The sequence below is a fragment of the Ostrea edulis genome, chromosome 9 (assembly GCF_947568905.1).
Source record: "Ostrea edulis chromosome 9, xbOstEdul1.1, whole genome shotgun sequence".
Lineage (NCBI taxonomy): Eukaryota > Metazoa > Mollusca > Bivalvia > Ostreida > Ostreidae > Ostrea > Ostrea edulis.
In genome coordinates this window covers 25721355-25745411 of record NC_079172.1, presented here as the reverse complement: position 1 = coordinate 25745411, position 24057 = coordinate 25721355, and the positions used below count along the sequence as shown (strand labels likewise).

The following is a 24057-nucleotide window of genomic DNA, read 5'->3' as shown; positions in this document are numbered from 1 at the left end:
AACTCTTATAAGTAATTCCACATCACCCCCCCCCCCTTCTTTTTATTACGAACGACAGATATTATTAGTAGTCCCCCTTCTTATTACTTTCGGAGTATGCGCGTCATTTACTTCCTTTTCTGTCTCAGCATCCAACTTGGGTACAGGCAAAAAATATCGAAAAATACAATCGTGCAACATCGACGTTCTTTAAAAGAAATAAGTTATCAAGTTCAACAGAAAAGATGCTGAGGGCAAAATCTCAACGGGCATCGAAATCAAGAAGCCCATATGCTACACAACCGGCGTCCCGTGTGTCTTCAAAAAGTGTATTGGCCCGGGGGCGAACAAGCCATGAGGTCGGACAAGCGTCCACAACGGGACAGTCTACAAGGGTTACTCAGCCTCCATCTACCGCTTCATCATCGTCGGTGCGGACAACACAAATAGATGGGGAATCTCTTCAACAGTCGCTCGGTATCAACATTCCCTCTGTACCAGTGAATGCGAGTCCTGTTGCTAATATCGTGCCCGTCGCGGAGATGGCATCATCATCGGGGGCATCAATAAATCAAGGTACGGATGCTAATTTCGATATATGTACTCCTAGTCCATTTAACAGTGTGGCTTCTCCATTAGGAGCTCATGTCTCCCTGAATCTCAGAGAGAAAATTTGGAACAATGAATATGTGCATTTAAGTAAATTATTCCTGCAAGACCCCTGTTCAGAGAATCAAAACCAAATTGTTTTCGAAGGGGGTGTTTTCCTACTCAAACCAAAGAATAAGGAAAGAAAATTAGCAAATTTTTCTCAATGGCTGGATGCATTTTTTATCTATGCATCAATTTACCTACAAAAACACCCATTACAAGCCATTCCTCTTATAAGATACATCTCTACAATTAAAAGGGGGCGTCCAACAATAATTTAGGTTGGTTGGACTACGATGTGCAATTTCGTTTAAAGAAACCTGTTGACGCCTCCCTAAGTTGGGGATCAATTGATGCTCAGCTTTGGATGTTTTACATGCAGTCAGCACACTTTACCAAAACCCAGCAAATCACTCCAACCAACCATAAGTTTAATCTAAAATGTTATAATTTCAATTATGAGGGTTCTTGTCAGAAACAATATTGTAAATATCTCCATCAGTGCATTAAATGTAATGCACCCCACCCATCAATCAACTGTCATAAATTTAGTCAGTCTTCTCAAGCTCCCTGGAATCCCCAGGCTCGTTCAAATCCAAATAACTATGGTACCAATTTTTTCAGGAACCAGCAACTGCAAAATTCTGGACAACAAAATACCAGGTAGTTTGTGGTATAAGTTATGGGACATTGGATATTCTCCTATCAAAACTCAAAACTTGGATTTATTACTTTAAAATTATCCTTTCAAGCACATTGCAACAACTCTATCTAATGGTTTCAAGAATGGTTTTTCCTTACAGTATTCAGGTTTAAGAAAAAAAGTAGAAGTTAAGAACATGATTTCAGCTCAAGAACATGCTTTCGAACTCCAGCAAAAATATCCAAAGAAGTTGACCTAGGTAGAGTTTTAGGCCCCTTCCCGTATCCCCCCATTTCAAATTTGAGATGTAATCCTATCGGTATTCTCCCTAAAAAACAAGGTGGGTGGCGAATGATTTCTAATTTGTCATATCCAATTGGTGATAGTATTAATGATCATATTGACGAACAATATTGTTCGGTGTCATATGCTACATTTGATGAAGCTGTATCATTAATTCAGGAGTTTGGAGTGGGTGCATTAATGGCCAAAATGGATATATCTAGTGCATTCAGGTTATTGCCAGTTTGTCCAGAAGATTTTTGTTTGTTAGGTTTCAAGTTTTTGAATTCATATTATATTGACAAATGTTTGCCAATGGGTTGTTCAATTTCGTGTTCGTTATTCGAAATGTTCTCGTCATTCATTCATTGGGAGTCGCAGCAAAGATCTAATTCAAGAGGAATAACTCACTATTTGGATGATTATTTTTTTTATAGGAAAAGCAAACACCCAAGAATGTAGTTTGTTAATGTCACAATTAGTTGAGTTGGCTGAATTTTTAGGAATCCCACTAGCACCGGAAAAAACTCAAGCTCCGTATACACGTCTTTGTTTTCTGGGTTTAGGTATTGACACGATATCAAGAACATTATTCATTCCTGATGAAAAGGTTAGTGAATTGTTGGAAAAAATTTCCCTGGTCTTGCGTTGCAAAAAAGTTACTCTTAAAGAATTACAATCATTAGCTGGTTCACTAGCATTTGTAGTCAAGGCTCTACCCTCGGGGAGAACATTTTGTGGGCGTATTTATGGTGCACTAGCAGGAGGGGAAAAACCTTTTCACTTCATTAGGATTTCAAATGAGATGAGAAAGGATTTAGAAATGTGGATAGAATTTTTGTCAAATTTTAATGGGTTGACAACTTTTCCATCTTTGTCTTGGCAGGATGATGACACACTTGAATTTTATACAGAAAGTTCTGGTTCTAAGGGATGTGGAGTTATTTTCGGAAATGAATGGTGTTCATTGGCCTGGCCTTCACATTGGTCTGATCACATGATCAAAGAGATAACATTTTTGGAATTAGTTCCGATAGTCTTAGGGATCCATATTTGGGCAGAACAACTCAAATCAAAGAAATTACTGCTGCATATTGACAACCTAGTATTAGTTCACGTCATCAACAAAAAATCGTCAAAAAGTAAAAACGTTATGGTTTTGCTTCGAGTTTTAGTCTTGCATACACTTCGTTTTAATATTCAGGTCAGAGCAACGCATGTGGCAGGAAAATACAACGATATAGCAGATGCTATTTCTCGTTTTCAGTGGGCAAGATTTCGACAGTTGGCCCCATCAGCAGAGAAGTTTCCTTCCCCAATTCCTACTCAATTTTGGGAAATCATTCAGCTACTATAGATCAGCTATTAGAAGCGAGCATATCTGAAAATTCAAGTAAATTTTATAAACAGGGTATTCAGGCAATTCATCAATTTTAGGATACATGCTTCTCTTGATGATTTGTGGCCACCCCCTTTAGTTCATGTTGTAAATTTTATAGCCTTTATGAAAGAATCAGGTCTGGCACATTCAACAGCAAAGTGTTATATGAGTGGTTTAAGTTACGTGATCAACTTACATGGTTGGGAAAATCCAACTGAATGCTTTTTGGTTCGAAAGTTGATGGTTGGTTTTTAGAGAACTCGGGAAGTTGTGGATTATAGGCAACCCATTACATTATCTTTGCTTACACAAATAATCAAAATCATTCCTGTGTTGACGTACTCTTCGTATGAATCCCAATTATTTCAGTTAGCATTCCTTCTTGCATTTTTCGCTTTATTGAGGGTGAGTGAAGTAGTGTCATTGGAAAGAAATCATATTCAAATATTTGAAGACCAAATCTGTGTTTTAATTCAGTGTTCCAAAACTGACCAGTTTGGGAAGGGTAATTCCGTTAGAATAATGAAAAATCTAGATTCTTTGGTGTTGTGTGAAATGTTACAACAATTTACTGATCTCCGTCGAAGCATTCAAGGGAAGCAGTTGTTTGCACATTACAATGCTAAGCCCTTAACTCAATATCAATTTTCATGGATGCTACATAAATCACTCAAATTTCTAGATATGCCTAGCAATTCCTACAAATCTCATTCGTTTCGTATTAGTGGGGCAACTTATTTGTACCTCAAGGGTGTTTCAGAACTACAGATTAAACAAATGGGTAGGTGGAATTCGTCTGCCTTTAAATCCTATATTAGACCATAAATTCAATTTCACATAAACATTTTCAGACTCTTTGTGGATTATTGGTTCATCAAATGTTCACTGGGCACAACAATATGCAGAAAACACCAATCAGTTAGACCTTGGTTTGAAGCAGTTTGCTATCATATGGAATGGTAAAATGGGGATGGTTTGGGAGAATTTGTCTTCAGTTGTTGCAAGAATGTCGAAATCTAGCCCTCCATCTATTTTGATTCTACATTGTGGAGGTAATAACATAGGATATCCTCAAAATACCCTTAAAGGCATCCAAAAATTTATGAAACGTACGTTAGCACAATTAGGTCAAGATCTGCCAAATACACTAATTGTATGGTCCCATATTTTACCTCACGGCAATTGGAGAAAGTCATTGTCAAATTTTGAAGGTGAAAAAGTAAAAAAGAGAATTAATAGTGCAATTGCAACTTTTGTTCTAAACCAACTTCATGGTGCCTCCATTAAATACCCTGATATTCAGGTATCTTACAAGAGGCTATTTAGAATAGATAGGGTACACTTGTCAGATCTAGGAAATAGTATTCTCATCAACACTTGGAAAAATGCTATCGTGCAATTCGTCACTACATCTACTCGAACTTACCCTTGAATCAATTTTTACATATACTGGGGAGTCATTGTCAGTTTTCAGAAATTATCATCTATCTATCTTAAATTTATATACATCGTGCCAATTATTTTGGTATATCTGGCATACGTACATTATGACATTCATGTGCATATTAAATCTGGGTATCAATTGGTGCACGTGTAAATAGAACCTATGACATATATCTATATCTATTTGGCTGACATTGTGTACATGGTACATGCAAGCTAAAAATTATATATCTAGTGAATGCAAAATTGCCGCCTTTTAGTATTGGCGGATGGTTCCCATGACTGAGTCCTTGGATCCATTTGGCATAATTTTGATTAAAATATTGTCTCCGGTGTGTACTGTCTTTTCCAGGCTCATCGGATAAAGATAATATTTTATTTCATAATTGTGTATTTTACATCTGATATATGCTGCCATATTGTATGTTCGGCGCATTATATGTATCTATATACATGTAGCATATCTTATCTGATGCACATGTATCATATTTGTCCACAGCTCTGTCAGAATCTGTTATATTGCAATTTTGATTAAACGGCCATGACAATATCGCCAAACAAATACAATTTTATTTTTATCAAAAATAATTATGTCGGAAATATGTATCAAACTTTGTCTGTTGTCTGTCTACTCTGTAATTTGCTAATTATTTAGAACTTAGGTCCTAAAATAACTAACAAAGATGAGAAGCACAAGGTTGAAGACATTGCACCTCTGACGTTCCATGCTAAAATACGTACCATAATCACTTAAAATGGAAAAAAGGAAAATCGATATTACACTCATTATGGCTAAAATGAAAGAACCCTTTTATTAATAGCTAAACCTGGTTAGAGTCAATTCTGGTCCACCTCATTATATACTTCCGCTTCCCAATCTTCTGGTGCTGACGAGGACACGTATTTTCCTTCCCACTGACACTCACTCAGCCATCGTCTGCATCTTACTCCCTCTGGCCAGAAATCGGGGTTTATTTTATAAAGTTTGCATATTGCATGGGTACATCTAGTTTTGCAGCAAGAAAACTGCCTCTGTATTTCGGTTTGAATACAACGAACTGTGCACCATTGCGTTGAATATAGTTTTGAATGCCAAAACTAGATGATTTTATTTTTTTGTTGATTCCGGATAGGTAAAACCTTGCCGTTTTCTTAGAGGTAACCCTGATCAATATGTCTTTTTAAACAACTTTTCGCCTCGATAAATTGATATCATAGATAATTATTTCTTCAATGGAAATATGACCTGGAAATATTCATACCGTAATGTAATCGAAAATCCCAAAAATTGCTTTGTTAAAAACTATTCTGGTTCTACGTACCGGAGTTCCTCATTGACGATGTCCATCATGATGTCCTTAGAGATACAGTTTTCCAACAGTCTGTTGGAATTCCCTTGAGCGCAAGTTGCGCTCCTTTAATTTATCCAGCCTCATTTGTATTCTTATCAAACTGAATTTGTTCTCAGACGCCTACGTGAATTGCGGAAAACAACTTTGGTATGGCCTTTAAATCGACATTAAGATACATCAAGTATTTTAAGTACGTTAACGTACCGGTACGTTTTCGCTATGAACAATATTCAATATTTCATTCTTATGTTGGTTCAAAGCGTCCCGTGTACTCGAAATAAAAGACAGAACGAAGGTTCCATACCTGCTCTATATTTGGATATTTCATTGAACATGTACATTAACGATAAACTAACAACGCAACTTTATGACATCGCAATACTTCAGCTTCTCCCAAATCCCATTATCACTTATGTACATGGTATTTATATTTCCCAACCGATTCGATACGTTAGAGCATGTTCTGCGTCTGAGCAATTTCTAAATCGAGACAAGGTAAGCACAACTGTAAAAGCACAACGTTAGAATCCCAAAATGAAGAAGTAGTTGGGTTTCAGGGATTTTTTTAAATTACATTGGTACAATCTGACCTGTACACATTTCTTTGATGAAGGCATTCAATACGATCAACCATAAGGTAATATTGCAAAGATGATCTCCATTTGGCATTTATTCCAATACTTTTCACTGGTTTAGGTCCAATTCTGAGAAACTTTTTACACTATATAAGATGGAAAAGTGCCCAGTCTGATAAAAATTCAATCAGCATCGGCACACCTCCGGGTTTGACATTTGAGCCTTTATTTTTCACTTCATTCGCCATTGACTACCCAGAGTAGCTTCAGTCGGTGTTCAACAGCAGATGACACAACACAAGATGTTTATAAACTACGTACATATAATGAATATTATGATATGGAAGGAAGGGAAATGAATTTGTTCTGTGAATGGTATAAATCTTTTTATTCAAGTTCGGGACATCATCATTGAAAACTATTAAAATCGCAAACCTAATCTATGTAATCATAGATCACTGTTTAACATCGTCGATACATACTGAAACATTTGCAAAACACCCTAAACACAATCCAACAAACTCGGAATGTTACTCAGAATTCGATTTTATTTCTAAGGATCGAAGCGCTACTGAACAGTTTAACACTACAACTACTATTGTACAGGGCACATAGCATATTTTTTCTAAAATTCTGAACAAGTAAAATCAAAGAGATCGATAATATTTTGCTGGGGAGGGATGATAAGCAAACAATATTAAAAAAAAAAAAATCATGAATGTCAGTTCAATAGGTACCAAACTCTATATGAGTTTTACTGATGAATAAGCAATTAAGGTGACTCAGGTGAGCGTTGTGGTCTTTTCGCCTCTTCTTTATCTGAAAATCAGGCATATTGTAAAATATGTTGAGTATTTAACAACTGTACCACGTACAATGTGAAATAACCTTTTACGGCGATTCAAAGCGACGTTCAGTTGACCTCTTCAGAGTGCTTGGTCACACAGTCTTTGACCTCGAAGACGATAGGAACCCCGACTCTTTATGTTCAGATTCCATTCCTGCAAAGTGTCGTTGAAACACTCTTTCTTAGGAATCAAACGTTTATAGATTAATCATCGACAATTATGTCAAACAACATCAAGTAATGACTTTCCAACAAAATTGAAATGATTTTAAACAACACGGTATTAAAATCCCGAAATATAAATGGACTCTGTTGTTTTCCTTTGCAATGGAGCTGGAATTTGTAAATGATGAAGTATCATTTCATCTTGAATACTGTTTGGTCGCTGGCGAATTCGGGCAAAAATCGACAATTTGTCCAGTTTGGTAGGTGTAAGAAACTTTCTATCCATTTCACGTTGTACAGGAAAACTGCGTCCAAGATCCCCAGAAATAGGTTGTGTGAGATTTTCGTACTGCACCACAAAGACAAAGACGAACATAACATACACAGCCACGAAGCAGTAAAACACGATATCACACCCGTTACACCGCCGTCTTCTGACCCACACCTTCTAAGGAATAAAATATACGAATTATTATCATTAATAAATACTCTACATTGCTATCCTTGTATTGCACAATTGCCAGCGAAAACCTGAAATACACATAAGAACCTTCAAATATTTTTTTTTTACAAATCTTAGCGGCCTCAGTAAAACGCATACGAGTTTGAATATCTCTAATATAGTCAATTTTCTCAATTTCAATTATGATTTGACGAAATAAATTGTATTTTAAGCGCGATATTGTCGAAGTAATCTTTGCTTAATCAACAGGAGGGGAAAATCTCCATTAGAATTACGTTGACAATACATTACCTTCTTTGTAACATTAATTAGAACCATCCCGATCTGTGTAGCATTTTTCTTCTTCAAACAAGACCGTTCACCGTGTAATAATGTCCGAGATTCTGTTACCATTACGCATCTCAATATCAGAGCCCCGGGCGCGGTAACGTAATACTTCGCACTTCCGGGTAGTTTACATGCGTCCTATGTGCTGATTAATACCTGCCAAGGAAGCTGCTTGACTGATTACAGTTGATGATATAAAGTTTGATCCAAAGCAAATAATGGCATCTAATGCACAATACATGTTTTCCATTCTGTCAGGTTTACAAAATTGTACATGAATGTAAACAAAGTTTTATATTTATTGAGTGTTCGGTAGTCAGCGGTACGTAATGTATTACTCACCGTCCTTAGTGATGTAATTATATCGGATGTACCACACAAGACCGCGGAAAAAGAACGAGGGATGATAATCGATTGATATATCTAATATTACATATACAATGTACATCGCATGTCATAATCACAACAAAGTAATTTTCTTTCCATAAAATTCATAGATTTCTAAAATGTTTATCGTCTTGAAACTCTTCAGTTCAATGAAAATTTATTTAAAAAATCAAGTTTCAAACACACTAACATTGCACGAGAGAATTAAACCAGTAACAGTTTTTTTCATATAGGCCTAATGTTCATTAATACTAGAGGACAGCGCTCTGACAAATTTTTTTTTTCAATGTGGTGCTTTCATGAGAATTGTTTCTTAGTCTTTACGCAATATGAAATACTCAGTATAAGGGTAGGTAATTCGTATTGTGCAGGATTTTGTTCAGGTCCACTTTTTTTTTTTTTAACCTCAAACCGTGTGTTTATAATTAGAATAAAAATAACGAGGTAAAAGGGTCAGAAATGAAAATAACAGGTACCTGTAAACAGATAAGTTTTGGACGACAGGCTAAATCATATATGTTAAAAATGATATATGCATACATGTAGTTTATTTAAAAGTGACTTCACATTAGTTTTTGACACCAGATCAGAAAAGTTTACCATGTCTGGAATATGACAAAATCTTTTGTTCAAGTAGTTTTTACGTATCCCTGAAAAAGATTCGCACTTTGATTATATATGTCATTATTTGAAGATATCATCAATTCAATTAATGCGCCCGATAATTAATTTGATGCGCGCATTGATTGTACGGACGCAGTTGATGCAAGTAGTAACTAGACTGAAGCTAATAGCCACTTACCAGCAGTCAATAAACCCGAAGCTACATATACTGTAGCAAATACGGACTCCTGAATATAATAACGTGGGATCAGATGTCTAGGAGGAGTAAACATCCCCTGTCGACCGGTCACACCGGACGTGAGCCCTATATCTTGATCAAGTAAACGGAGTTATTCGTAGTCTCTAATTCAGTGTGCCAAGAATGGCCTAACAATCGGTATGAAACACGTCAGACACCATTTGACCCAATTATAGGTTATATGGGCAAACTAAATCATTATAAAGACTAAAGAATTTGTGAAATGCTGACTTAAAACGAGACTGCTGAAACCCCTGTGACATCAACTTGTTTGCCAGTAGTCTGCCCAGAGAAAGCATTTGATTTTGTTTGGTGAATAGTTCTTTGAAATAAACGTTTGCTAAATGGTATTGATTATGAGAAATGAGGGGTGAAAATATTGGTTTACAATTTATTAGTCTCATAAGCACTTGCACAATAACATTTTAATAGTAATATTATAGCATAATTGATACACATAAAATTCTCCTAACTGTTCAGATTACATTAATAAATCAGTAGAATTAAATCCAAATGTCAGAATTAAAGTGTTACACAAACAAATATACAACGTATCCCACTTTTGATTATGTTCGGTGATTTCACGTAAACCTCAAAGTTCTCACAGCATGGTTCAGAGTATAATTCTAAATCCCAACAAGACCCGACAATCGCTGTCCAATATCACACAAATACTGCAAACACAGATCACTCTAACTGGCCCTCGAGAAACTACATTGGGCAGCAACTTGTGCCTGATGATACTTATAGATTTGTATCTTCTCGTTGTGGAAGTTTGCCGTGGTTGTCACGAAGTTAGGGGGATCGCAGTCGGTATCCAGGGCGTGCAAGATTTCCCAGGAATGAGCCTGCGCCTGTAGCCAGCTGCGGAAGTAGAAATGCTTGTAGAAGTACTTCACAGTATGGGCCACGGTCTCGCATTCCATGTAGTGAAGAGCTTGTCCTTTTCGGCCTAGCTGGAGAGACCTTTCAACCTGATGTTGATGTCTCTGAATCAACTTATCTGAAAAGCAAAAATAGAAATTGCATTAATCACATTTAAGTGTCCTGTGTCTTACATTAGAATGTTATGAAAGTACATTACACATCGTCATGTTTATTGTTGATAAGGATTGACTGAGCTAAACATCGGTACAAGACATCTAACAATTTTACATTATATTGTTGTCTGATAGAGATTTACCCCCCAATAGAATCCCTGCTAGTTTGGATCTCTTTGTAAATTCAGTATTGCATTGTATCAGTATAACTTGCAGATCATATATCCTTTATTTATGAAAACCCTATTACAGCATACTAAGCAATTAAATTAATACAGTTCTGGAGCAATTTCTTTATCTATATTCACAATTGATTGGGGGAGAGGGGTTGAGTTCTAATGTTAAAATAACAAATAATAGCTATATACCATATTCTCAAATTCCCAATTATCCCTCGAATTAAGATATGGCTACAATTTAGCAACTGTAATAATTATTTTTGTTCCTCAGTTGTAAAATATTTTTTTAAGACAAATGTACAGATGAGGTTCAAGTACAAGTAATCCTCTGAATATTTTTTTCATAAAATGATATACATGTCGAGTTACACTGTATTTAATATTAGAAAATGATAGGAATTGGGGTTGGGTGTAAAGAATCCCATGTTTCTTATATAAGGTTAATTATACCTTGTATCATTTAACACAATAGCACGTTCAATAAAAGCATACCTAACAGAGCAATCTCTTGCCTGGCTCTTTCATTGTATCTGTTTTGTCTCAGCATACTGTAGGCAATATTAAGAACTTCCATTTTGGTTCTAGAGGAGAGATGAAGACAATATCAATGTGTGAAGCAAAGTTCAAATTTGATGCAACTTTGAAAAACACCCCTCTTATATAGGTACTGTGTTTATTTGGAGTTACTCATGGACTCTCATCAAACAAACTCTTGAGGCCAAAATTTGGTAATTAGCCTACTGAGATCAAAGGAGGACTCCCCTGTGTAAACACAGTTCTAGAGTCCACAGCTTGATTGTTTATTTACAGACCCTAATGAGTGCATTATTGTCACTTGTTTGTTACGGTGGAATTTAATAATTGTCAATTTCATACAATTATGTTTGTGTAATTTCAACACATGAAAAGCTTTAATGTGGCGATATGCTTAGTTATTTTTATAAGTGTTAAAAATATAGCCTCTGTGGGTTTTTTTTTTTTTATATATACATGTAATTGGATTGAATACTTTAGTTATTTTTATAAGTGTTAAAAATATAACTTCTGGTGGTATTTTTTTTAAAGATTGATGAGAAATGTTTTAGAATAATCAATACATGTAATATGAATAATGCAATAAAACACAAATAAAGTTTAATGGTGATCTTTCAGAACCATTTCCATGTCAACTGGGAGTAAGACAGGGTGGAATATCCGCATTTCTATTTTCCATTTACTTAAATGACTTAGAATAATTCTTACCGTACATGTAGATACAAATACTGTTGATGGTTTACACCATATTTCCAAAATGTTCTTGAGTAAATTGCACCTATACGAAAAATTATTAATGTTTTTATATGCTGATGAAACTATAATATTTGCCGAATCACCGAAACAGTTGCAGAACGCTCTTAATTGGTTTGAGTATCGGAAACTGGTCCAGGAATTGCGGTTAGAGGGGTGGGGTGCAACTTTATGAGGCAGGGGATCTGGGGGCCGCTTTGTGGCTCCCAATGGGTCCAGGATTTAACAGATTTCGTAGGGCTTAAAATATGTCTCATATGCAGTAATTTTTACTATTTTCTGTCATTTTTGATAAGGTGAAATTAATGAAATGACGTAAATTATAGGATTGATTGGTTGTATCTTGTTTAACGTCCCTCGAGAATTTCTCACTCATATGGAGACGTCACCAATACCGGTAAAGGACTTCAAATTAAGGCCTATACTCGGCGCCTACGGCCATTGAGCAAATGAGGGTTCTTTAGCGTGCCACACCTACTGTGGTACGGAACATCCGTTGTTAAGGTCATCTCCGAGGACCCATGACATTCACACCTGATGCCGAGGGTTTGGCGATGGAACTGTCACTACCTATTTTAATGAAAAGGGGTCTAGAATTGTGCCTACATTCTTTAGAATTTTTTTCTTGTACTTATCAGGATGTTCTTCTGCAGAAATATTCTTGCATTCAACTCGTTCTCAAACCCGAATATTATTCAGAGAAGCCATTTTTGAAATCATTAGGTAGAGTTGTTTTTGTAATGATCAATAATGTATTTGTTGTGATGGAGTGTTTCTACAACAGTTGTGTCATCCTATGTATTGCTGCTGCTGATTCCTGACACAATTTTAAAATGGAGTTATTAATCTTGAACGATCTGGGACATTCCTAGAAGTTTGATTAATTGAATATTGTTTAACGTCCCTCTCGAGAATATTTCACTCATATGGAGACGTCACCACTGCCGGTGAAGGGCTGCAAAATTTCGGCCTATGCTTGGCGCTTATGGCCTTTGAGCAGGGAGGGATCTTTATCGTGCCACACTTGCTGTGACACGAGACCTCGGTTTTTACGGTCTCATCCGATGGACCGCCCCATTTAGTCGCCTCTTACGACAAGCAAGGGGTACTGAGGACCTATTCTAACCCGGATCCCCACGGGATTCCTAGAAGGTTGAGATTTATCGCGTTTGTGACAGTGTATGGTAGAATGAAATGTATTATATTTAATGCGCTGATATAAATATCAATCAATCAACGCTTTATTCTGATAGATGGACAGTCACACATTACAGAGAGGTTGATTGATTGAATGTTGCTTAACGTCCCTCTCGAGAATATGTCACTCGTATGGAGACGTCATCATTGTCAGTGAATGGCTGCAAAATTTAGGCCAATGCTCGGCGCTTACGACCTTTAAGCTGGGAGATATCTTTAAATATCGTTCCACGCCTGCTGTGACACGGGACCTCGGTTTTTGCGGTCTCATCCGAAGGACCGCCCCATTTAGTCGCCTCTCACGACAAGCAAGGGGGTACTGAGGACCTATTCTAACCCGGATCCCCACGGGATGTATTTCTAAAGAAATATACGTTATTGTATATAGATTCCAGATCAGAGAAGTGTACGTTTTCATTTCCAGTATTCCAATATCTATAATTTATGTTCTCCGTCACTTTCATATATGCAAGGTGTGTGGGATCAGGGCCAAGGAATTTGCTAATTAGGTTTGTCATTAAAGAACAACACATGAGATTTTATTTTTACGAGAAATGTTTTTTGGATTATCTTAGACCCGAAATTTGTCAAAACATTTATCTACAGCAAAATTAACCAGATTTTTGATAGATAGATGTTGAATAGAATTTGATAAAAATATTTCATTTGTTTTTAATGTTTATTCAATTAATTTGACCTAGAAACATGTAAAACTTATACGGTACCAATTTTGATGCACCAGATGCGCATTTCGACAAATAATGTCTCTTCAGTGATGCTCAACCGAAATGTTTGAAATCCGAAATAACTATGAAGTTTTAGAGCTAAATATAGCCAAAAACAGCGTGCCAAAAAAGTGGAGCCAAATTCGTCCAAGGATAAGAGCTATGCATGAGGGAGATTATCCTTAATTTTGAAATGAATTTCTAAATTTTATAACAGCAATTAAATATACATCCGTATTTCCAAGCTAGTAACGAAGTACTTAGCTACTGGGCTGTAGAGACCCTCGGGGACTAACAGTCTACCAGCAGAGGCCTCGAAATAAACAGTAAAAACTGGGCCAAAATTAAAAGGACCAGGGAATACAATTCAACGACACAAAATAATTTTTGGAAACTAAAGTACAGAAGAATCGAATGGACAAAGATGGAGATTATTCCCTCTTTTCACCTTATAATCCATTCTGTCAAAGTCAATATCATGGCACGATCAGTGCAAACGTCGGATTAAAGCTGACATGAATTAATAAATATAATATAATTCTATATGTCCGTCATATTTCTTTGCAAATCCGCCATATTAGTTGGATATTTTATCGTTATATGTATCAGGGTTCGCATGGTATATAAGGGGACGAGTTTTGCTACGCTTCACTTCACATCAGTGTCTTCGATTTACCTGTTCGGGTAGCTTCGACAGGTAACATGTACATCTCCGATACTAATTTATAGGACACCAAGAAGAAATGAAATCACGTTTTGAAACACCATGCAGTGCTCAGAATTACAATAAACATATCGTACAGTAGTAAATCATTCTAAAAGCTTTGGATAAATAAATATAGAATGTCTTTTCTTTACGTGAATGTGCGTACATTTGCAATAAATACGTCAAAACTATACAAGAACGCGGAGAAATATTTCATCTATTATCTAGATCTAATGATGAAATGGAATAATCAAAGGGTATAAAATCTATACCATTCACACTTACTTCAAGCAAAATGCAAATACATAAATGCTACTATACGTATAAAAAAGACATGGTCATGTATGCTCGCCATGAAAAAGCATCGAATGCGGATGACTATTTACCTGGGTCTACTCGTAATATCTGTAAAGGACCGAAGATGTACGTATACACTTGTCGAATATACTCAAAGTAGTAATAAAACTTCCTTTATTAGCATAATCCATGAAACAAAACGGTACACTCCATTTGTATTCCAACAGTAAACAACATTGTCCATTGTACAGACTGCGACACATTTAGCCTGTGCCGATCAGCTATCTTCAATCAGGGGAAGTATCAGAGTAGAATATTTACCTTTTATTATATACTTTCAATTTCATCTCTTCTTTTTTCTTTAAAAGTTTGCGGGCATATATCACACGATATATGCCCGGAAACATTCCGGCCCGCAAACATTACGTCACAATCAAATTTCTACGTCGTTAATTTTCAAATTTTTCGTGTTTTTCATCTTTTACTCAGTTAAACCGATAAAGTTATTGTTAAAAATAAAATTATTGTTAGTTTCTAAATGAAATTGAAAGTATATAATAAAAAGTTTATAGACTTTGTATGGGAAATATGACGACCTCGTTTTTTTGTCGCAAGCTCGGTCCGTCTACGCTAAAAAAAACTCGGTCGTCATATTTTCCCATACAAAGTCTATAACCTATAAGTATTGTGCATGAATCCTTATACCGTATGATTTGCTTGTCAGAGTATTGCAGATTTATAAATCAGGAAATCTTTTAGGTACATAAATTGTTTGTGCATAGATAATTTGCATATACAACACTGTACGAGTGTATGGATGAGAGAGAGAGAGGGGAGAGAGAGAGAGAGAGAGAGAGAGAGAGAGAGATTCAAACGATGATCTTGTAATAATCGCGCTCTTATTAAGACAAATGATATCGTTAATTCAATACATGTATAAGAGAACAGTAACTCAATATTGCTCTCATTAATTGATATTACAGATTTATTTGATTCATTTAAAGCACGCAATAATTAAAAATTAAACATATCTTTAAATAATGTTATTAGCTCACCTGAGCTGAAAGCTCAAGTGAGCTTTTCTGATCGCTTTTTGTCCGTCGTCTGTCCGTCTGTCTGTTAAACTTTTCACATTTTCGACTTCTTCCCCAGAACCACTGGGCCAATTTCAACCAAACATGACCAAAAGCATCCTTTGGTGAAGGGCTTTCAAGTTTGTTCAAATGAAGGGCCATGTCCCTTTCAAAGGGGAGATAATCACAAAAATGCAAAAATAGGGTGGGGTCATTTAAAAATCTTCTTCTCAAGAAGCACTGGGCCAGAAGAGCTGAAAGCTTCCTGACATATTGCAGATTGAAGTTTGTTCAAATCATGGCCCCCGGGGGTAGGATGGGGCCCCAAGGGGGGATCAAAGTTTTACATACAAATATATAGGGAAAAACTTTCAAAATCTTCTTCTCAAGAACCACTATGCCAGAAAAGCTGAGATTTACATGAAAGCTTCCTGACATAATGCAGATTCAAGTTTGTTCAAATCATGGGACCCTGGGGTTGGATGGGGCCACAATAGGGGATCAAAGTTTTACATACAAATATATAGGAAAAATCTTTAAAAATCTTCTTCTAAAGAACCACTGAGCCAGAAAAGCTGATTTTTACATGAAAACTTTCTGACATAGTGCAGATTCATGTTTGTTCAAATCATGGCCCCCGGGGGTAGGATGGGGCCCCAAGGGGGGATCAAAGTTTTGCACACAAATATATAGGAAAAAACTTTAAAAATCTTCTTCTCAAGAACCAATAAGCCAGAAAAGCTGAGATTTACATGAAAGCTTTCTGACATAATGCAAATTCAAGTTTGTTCAAATCATGGGCCCCGGGGGTTGGATGGGGCCACAATAGGGGATCAAAGTTTTACATACAAATATATAGCAAAAATCTTCTTCTCAAGAACCACTAAGCCAGAAAAGCTGAGATTTACATGAAAGCTTCCTGACATAATGCAGATTCAAGTTTGTTTAAATCATGGGCTCCGGGGGTTGGATGGGGCCACAATAGGGGATCAAAGTTTTACATACAAATATTTAGCAAAAATCTTCTCAAGAACCACTGAGCCAGAAAAGCTGATTTTTACATGAAAACTTTCTGACATAGTGCAGATTCAAGTTTGTTCAAATCATGGCCCCCGGGGGTAGGATGGGGCCACAAGGGGGATAAAAGTTTTACATACAAATATATAGTTAAAATCTTTTTCTCAATAACCACTGAGTCAGAAAAGCTGATATTTACAAGAAAACTTTCTGACATAGTGCAGATTCAAGTTTGTTCAAATCATGGCCCCTGGGGGGGTAGGATGGGGCCACAAGTGGGGGGGGGGGGGGGTCAAGGTTTTACATACAAATATAGGAAAAAGCTTTAAAAATCTTCTTCTCAAGAACCATTGGGCCAAAGAAGTTGACATTTACATGAAAGCTTTCTAACATAGTGTAGATTCAAGTTTGCAAAGGGTAGTTTGGGCCATAATAGCGACTATTAGGTTTTACATGCAAATATATATGGAAAGTCTTCAGATATGGGCCAAGGTGACTCAGGTGAGCGATGTGGCCCATGTGCCTCTTGTTTTCAATTACTTCTTTTTATGCTAATTCGGCGCTCAATAGATCTTATATATCTATGCCATTTTGCTTTATTACATTCTGCGTTGAACTCGACGCAAATTGTAGTAATGCAAAATGTAATAATTGAGTTTATCATATGCGTAGTTATCAAGCACATAGAATTTTTTGTTTATTTAAGCATATTTTATTGACAAACTCAACAGGACTGGGCAACAGGCATAGCCTATGTAGGCCCTCTCCCAAATGCAAATGTCAAGTACAAAGGTACATAGAATCAAGGGGAGGGGACAAGAGTGTCTGTCCCCACCTTTGATAACAATATCCACTTTTTTGTTATTTTGTTTGTTTATGTTTTCCGCCACACTCAACAATTTTTCAGTTATTTGGTGGCGCCCAGTTTTTGTTGGTGGAAGTGAGAAACCAGATACAATGCACAGGGGCTAAGCCCGTTTTGGGCCCGAACTCTGTGATACCATAAATATAGAAAGGGGTCTAACTCTGACACAGATAAAAAAAACTAACCACTCGCTTCAAATGCCTAAAAACTCTTAAACTAGGTAAGCTGTGCGTAGTTTGTCGTTTTCCTTGCATAGATTAATGTTTTAACTACTTGCATGCCAAATCTCAAGTCACTGGTTCTTAAAATAACAAAGATATACGTCATCGTTCTCTCGATTTCACTTGTTTAATTTTACTAGGACATTTACCGGTCCAGGTCACAGAGTCGTTTCTCGCCTATGACAGCAGCGAAATTCAGACTAGTATGGAAGATTTTCGGACCTGTCAATTAAAATTTCACATCAATTATACGCTACTTACTTCCTCATATTTTAATAATGTTCTTCGTGTAGACGTTACACGACTCATTTTTCCTCAGCCGCATCAACTGTTGACAAGAGCTGCCGTTTTAATGAACGCACTAAATACCCGATAGACTTAAAATCTCAAATACCTTAAAACTGATCAAAACATTATTCTTGTGATATTACACTTAGAGAAGAAAATTGAACATTATTTCTTGGCTTTTTTAATTTTTTGTTTTTGTTTATTCTATTTCATTTAGATTATTATCACCCATTTTCCCCTTCTTTAAAGTTTTAGACATTTCGGGTATTTAGTGTATGGTATCACAGAGTTGGGCTTAGCCCCTGTGATACAATGTACCTGGGAAGAGACCACCGACCTTCCGAAAGTAAACTGGGAAACTTTCTCACTTACCGGCGCGAGCGGGTTTCGAACCCACGCCGACAGAAGTGAGAGGCCGTTATTTTGTAATGCAAGTAAAAAATATATTGGGTGACAACCCCCCCCCCCCCCCCCCAAACTTGACCCCAGCTTGAAAGTTCTGATATAATAGTAGAAGACACACACCACCACCAATTAAGAAATTGAAGATATGAGGCACTCATAGTAGAGGACTCTAACCACCCCATCCGACCCCTAACGATGGAAGAAAATGAAGTGTAGGGGGAAATTATTGAGGCAGTCAAAATAAAAGACTCTTTTAACCCTTCGCCCCCCACATTAGGACTTTGAACATCGGATAAAACATCTTGGTTTGTTTGGGTTTTATGTTTTATTTTATTGCTGTTTTCGTTCATCTTTTTTAATTATTATTTTGAATGGCAAGAAATTTTAAAGAATCCAATTTTCCATTTTTTTCTTCCTGTTGTACCCCCCACCCCCCCCCCCCCCACCCCCCACCCCCCCCACCCCCACCCCATGAAAAATGACGATACATGTCTCGTTATTACATGTACATTTTGCTTTCAACACATGCATGCATACTAATTGTATGGTGTAGAATGGCACCCTTTACCAAGTTTTACTTCATTTACACAGTGTAAGGAATGGTAAACCAAAATCACAAAACAAAATACATAAAGGCCAAGATAGTTTTAAGCGTAGGAACTTCATTCACGAATACATAGATACATGTATTCAGAAAAATGGCAGGCATGCATTGCAGGACTATAGCATATGTGTGTTTTAACGCTTCTGTAACATGCCATAAAGATTATTTTCATTTCGGAGATCTGGCGCAATGGATATGTTCTGAAAATAGACATACCGCTGTACGTCGAAATTTCAAATTCAAATGTATTCGATAAGATGTTAGTATTCATAAATCAGTAAAATTCGTGTTGAGGTGTTTTTTTTATATGATACAGTGTCAATCTGTAATGCATTAGTAGGATATGCAAAAGGCAAGAGTATCAACATTTTCTAGTATCGATATCTATATGATCACGAAGAAACATAATTTATATCCGGATTCATATGCCGATTTAGATATCAATAAAAACAAAGCTGCATAGTTTGGGGGAGGGGGTTCAAATGAGTCTAATTAAATTAAAAGAAGGAACCCCATATTTGCATTCAAACTAGATGTACTTCAAAATGATTTTATTTCTGCTCTGACTGTAAACATGATTCTAAATTCGGGAACGAATCTTGCATACAAAATAATTAATAGGGGAACATATAAATTCGAGCTCCTTTGGAATTTAATGAAATGCAGATATGCACCTTTCTTTCAACACGAATTGATGTTGTTTCAGGCACGTATACAGGGGGTTGGGGTGGGCAGGGAGGCTGGGCTGGTCTGCTCTCCCCACTTTTTTGACAATTTACTTTTTTCCGTTATTCTAACATACAAAGTCAGTATTTTCTACATGCACAGTTCAAACTGATATTTGTTTTAAAATTTGTGATGAATTCAATTATAAGCATCAACTCCTGTAAGTTTTTAATATATTGTCAATAACAAATTTTTAAATAGCTGAAATTTTTTAATGCTTGTAAGCTTACCATTATATCAGTGATCAATTTTCTTTCCTTCTGTGAAATGATATATTGTACATCGAAGTAGGACTCTCTCTCTCTCTCTCTCTCGCTCTCGCTCTCTCTCTCTCTCTCTCTCTCTCTCGTCCAGTCAATGAATATGGACATACAGAGACCGTAAATAATTATGTGGTTCCCAAAGAAACAATAAAACTATATTTTCGTTTATACATTTCCTTTTATATGTGTCTTTGTGTAATCAACTGTTTATTATGGATTGCAAATGTAATACCCGCATTTTTAAACAGATGTATATTTTTGATCATTATTCCCTTATTTGTATATCCAAATTTGTATATGATCATCGATAAATTTTGAATTGAGCACGCAGTATATCCAACCAGATGCTCAGTGTATATGATTAGATTCCCGATTTCTATAAACTGCAAAACCTCGACCAGACAAGCATTCAATACAGGAAAAAATTTCGACTCTGACATCTCCCCTGATTGAATACACCCTATTTGGCACGGATGAAGTGTGTCGCAGTCTGTATAATTGAATGACAACTTGTTGTAAAGTTCTAACGAGATACAAATGGAGTTTATCATTTTGTTTCGTGGATTTATCAGAATAAAGAGAATCTAATATTTTCGGTAAGTGCACATCTCCGGTACCTGTTGAATAGAAGTCCGTATTTGATACGTTTTTTGGTTTTTTTTGGCGAATATGCCATGTGCATTACATATTATGCATATGGCATGGACCTGTATTTTGCAAGAATTGATATAAATAATGTATATTTTATGCTCTTTGCTTATTCCATTCTATCAGTATGTAATTGGCAAATGATTCCTCCGCATTTATTTCATAAGAAACTGCAAATACTTGCATGCACTTGCAAGTATGCAAGAAAAGCTTTTGTTTTAGATCGGTAAAGTTGGCTACTAGTAACCAGCTACTAGTAACTGGCTACTTAAAAAGAGAAAAGTTGGCTACTAGTAGCCAGCTACTTGAACCAGGAAAAGTTAGCTACTAGTATCCAGTTACTAGTAGCCAGCTACTAAAAGTATGAAAAGTTAGCTACTCGTAGCCAGCTACTACAAAATATGAAAGTTATAATTATTGATAGCTCGCTACCAGATAAAAGTTAATGAGTTTGAAAATTATTATCTATCAGATTTATTTCTAAAGAGGACGAGGAGTCGTATGAAATTTCATGCTCAATTATCCCCAATTACATAACATTGCAATGCAAAATACGAATAAACTTTTTCAACTGAGTGTTTACTTTAAAAGTGATACGGATTGAATTCAGACCTTCAATCATTTGATATACCATCCATTTTGAGATATCTGCTACTTTTACAATTTGATTCGAGTTACCCTGAAATTTCAACATAAGTGTGAATACCGTAAGAAACTTTATGTTTGACTTTATGTTTGTATTAGATATCTGACGAATTTACGACTATACATATGGCAAGAAGTGATAGATGGTGTTTTGGTACTCCACGAATTTTCAGATATCGCTCTTTAGGAAATCAGTTACTTATACATTTTGATTATCGGTACAATGAAATTTCAAGATCCGTGTGAACTCCGTGTTTATATCATAAATTTAACAAACTTACAACGATACGTATGGCAAGTAGTGATATTGGGTATCGTGATATGTCATCAATTTTCAGATATCACGCTTAAGGAAGTCAGCTACATATACCTTTTGATGGCAGGTAAACTGAAATTTCAAGTTTTTCGCAAATATCTTAAGGAACTCCTTGTTTGTATTAGATATCTGACGAATTTACAATTATCAAAGTGAAGAAGAGTGATATTAGGTATCTTGACATGCCATAAATTTCCAGATATCACGCTTAAGGAAGTCAGCTACTTATACCTTTTGATTCCTGGTATCCTGAAATTTCACGTTTTTCATAAATATCTTAAAGAACCCTGTGCTTGTATTAGATATCTGACGAGTTTACAACTATCCATGTGAAGTGGAGTGGTACTAGGTATCTTGATATGCCATTAATTTTGAGATACCACGCTTAAGGAAGTCAACTACTTATACCTTTTGATTGCAGGTAACCTGAAAATTAAAGTTTTTAGAAAATATATTAAGGAACTCCGTCTTTGTTTGAAATATCTGATTAATTTACCAATGCACATATGACAAAATCTGATACTAGGTATCTTGATATGCCATCATTTTTCAGATATCACTCTTAAGGAAGTCAGCTACATATACCTTTTGATGGCAGGTAAACTGAAATTTCAAGTTTTTCGCAAATATCTTAAGGAACTCTGTATTTGTATTAGATATCTGACTAATTTACAACTACCCACGTGAAGTGGTGTGATATTAGATATCTTGATATGCCAACAATTTTCGGATATCATACTTAACAAAGTCAGCTACTTATACCTTTTGATTCCAGGTAACCTGAAATTTCAAGTTTTCCGTAGATATCTTAAAGAACGCCTTGTTTGTATTAGATATCTGACTAATTTATAACTATCCATGTGAAGTGGAATGGTATTAGGTATCTTGACATGCCATCAATTTTCAGATATCACCCTTAAGGAAGTCAGCTACTTGTACCTTTTGATTGCAGGTAACCTGAAATTTCAAGTTTTCTACCAATATTTTAAGGAACTCTGAGTTTGTATTAGATATCTGACGAATTTACAATTATCAAAGTGAAGAAGAGTGATATTAGGTATCTTGCCATGCCATAAATTTCCAGATATCACGCTTAAGGAAGTCAGCTACTTATACCTTTTGATTCCTGGTATCCTGAAATTTCACGTTTTTCATAAATATCTTAAAGAACTCTGTGTTTGTTTTAGATATCTGACTAGTTTACAACTGTCCATGTGAAGTGGAGTGGTACTAGGTATCTTGATATGCCATCAATTTCTAGATATCACGCTTAAGGAAGTCAGCTACTTATACCTTTTGATTCCTGGTAACCTGAAATTTCAAGTTTTTCATAAATATCTTAAAGAACTCCTTGTTTGTATTAGATATCTGACAAATTTACAACTATCCATGTGAAGTGGAATGGTATTAGATATCTTGATATGCCATCAATTTTCAGATATCACCCTTAAGGAAGTCAGCTACTTATACCTTTTGATTACAGGTAACCTGAAATTTCAAGTTTTCAACAATAATTTAAGGAACTCTGAGTTTGTATTAGATATCTGACGAATTTACAATTATCAAAGTGAAGAAGAGTGATATTAAGAATCTTGACATGCCATAAATTTCCAGATATCACGCTTAAGGAAGTCAGCTACTTATACCTTTTGATTCCTGGTATCCTGAAATTTTAAGTTTTTCATAAATATCTTAAAGAACCCTGTGCTTGTATTAGATATCTGACTAGTTTACAACTATCCATGTGAAGTGGAGTGGTACTAGGTATCTTGATATGCCATCAATTTTCAGATATCACTCTTAAGGAAGTCAACTACATATACCTTTTGATGACAGGTAAACTGAAATTTCAAGTTTTCGCAAATATCTTGAGGAACTCTGTATTTGTATTAGATATCTGACTAATTTACAACTACCCACGTGAAGTGGTGTGATATTAGATATCTTGATATGCCAACAATTTTCGGAAATCATACTTAACGAAGTCAGCTACTTATACCTTTTGATTACAGGTAACCTGAAATTTCAAGTTTTCTACCAATATTTTAATGAACTCTTGAGTTTGTATTAGATATCTGACGAATTTACAATTATCAAAGTGAAGAAGAGTGATATTAGGTATCTTGACATGCCATAAATTTCCAGATATCACGCTTAAGGAAGTCAGCTACTTATACCTTTTGATTCCTGGTATCCTG

The 24057-nt window shown here is 35.9% G+C and overlaps 2 protein-coding genes across 3 annotated transcripts; one reads left to right on the top strand and one right to left on the bottom strand.

The window, feature by feature from the left end:
- Positions 1-224: 224 nt before the first annotated feature.
- On the top strand, positions 225-4368 carry LOC125660295 (uncharacterized). Its single transcript, XM_056150675.1, has 4 exons — positions 225-555; positions 1255-1293; positions 2760-2948; positions 3788-4368. Exons 1-4 carry the CDS (start codon positions 225-227, stop codon positions 4366-4368), a joined length of 1140 nt encoding a protein of 379 aa, XP_056006650.1.
- A 2466-nt stretch (positions 4369-6834) lies between these two features.
- LOC125657839 (uncharacterized) lies at positions 6835-8465 on the bottom strand. 2 transcript variants are annotated; one of them, XM_048888670.2, is made up of 2 exons: positions 8073-8465; positions 6835-7766 (listed from the first exon to the last, which is right to left on the bottom strand). In XM_048888670.2, exons 1-2 carry the CDS (start codon positions 8172-8174, stop codon positions 7437-7439), a joined length of 432 nt encoding a protein of 143 aa, XP_048744627.1. In that variant the 5' UTR covers positions 8175-8465; the 3' UTR covers positions 6835-7436. The 2 variants fall into 2 exon arrangements, with proteins under 2 accessions (XP_048744627.1, XP_048744628.1); XM_048888671.2 differs by having other exon boundaries at positions 6835-7763; positions 8073-8456.
- Between the last annotated feature and the right edge of the window lie 15592 nt (positions 8466-24057).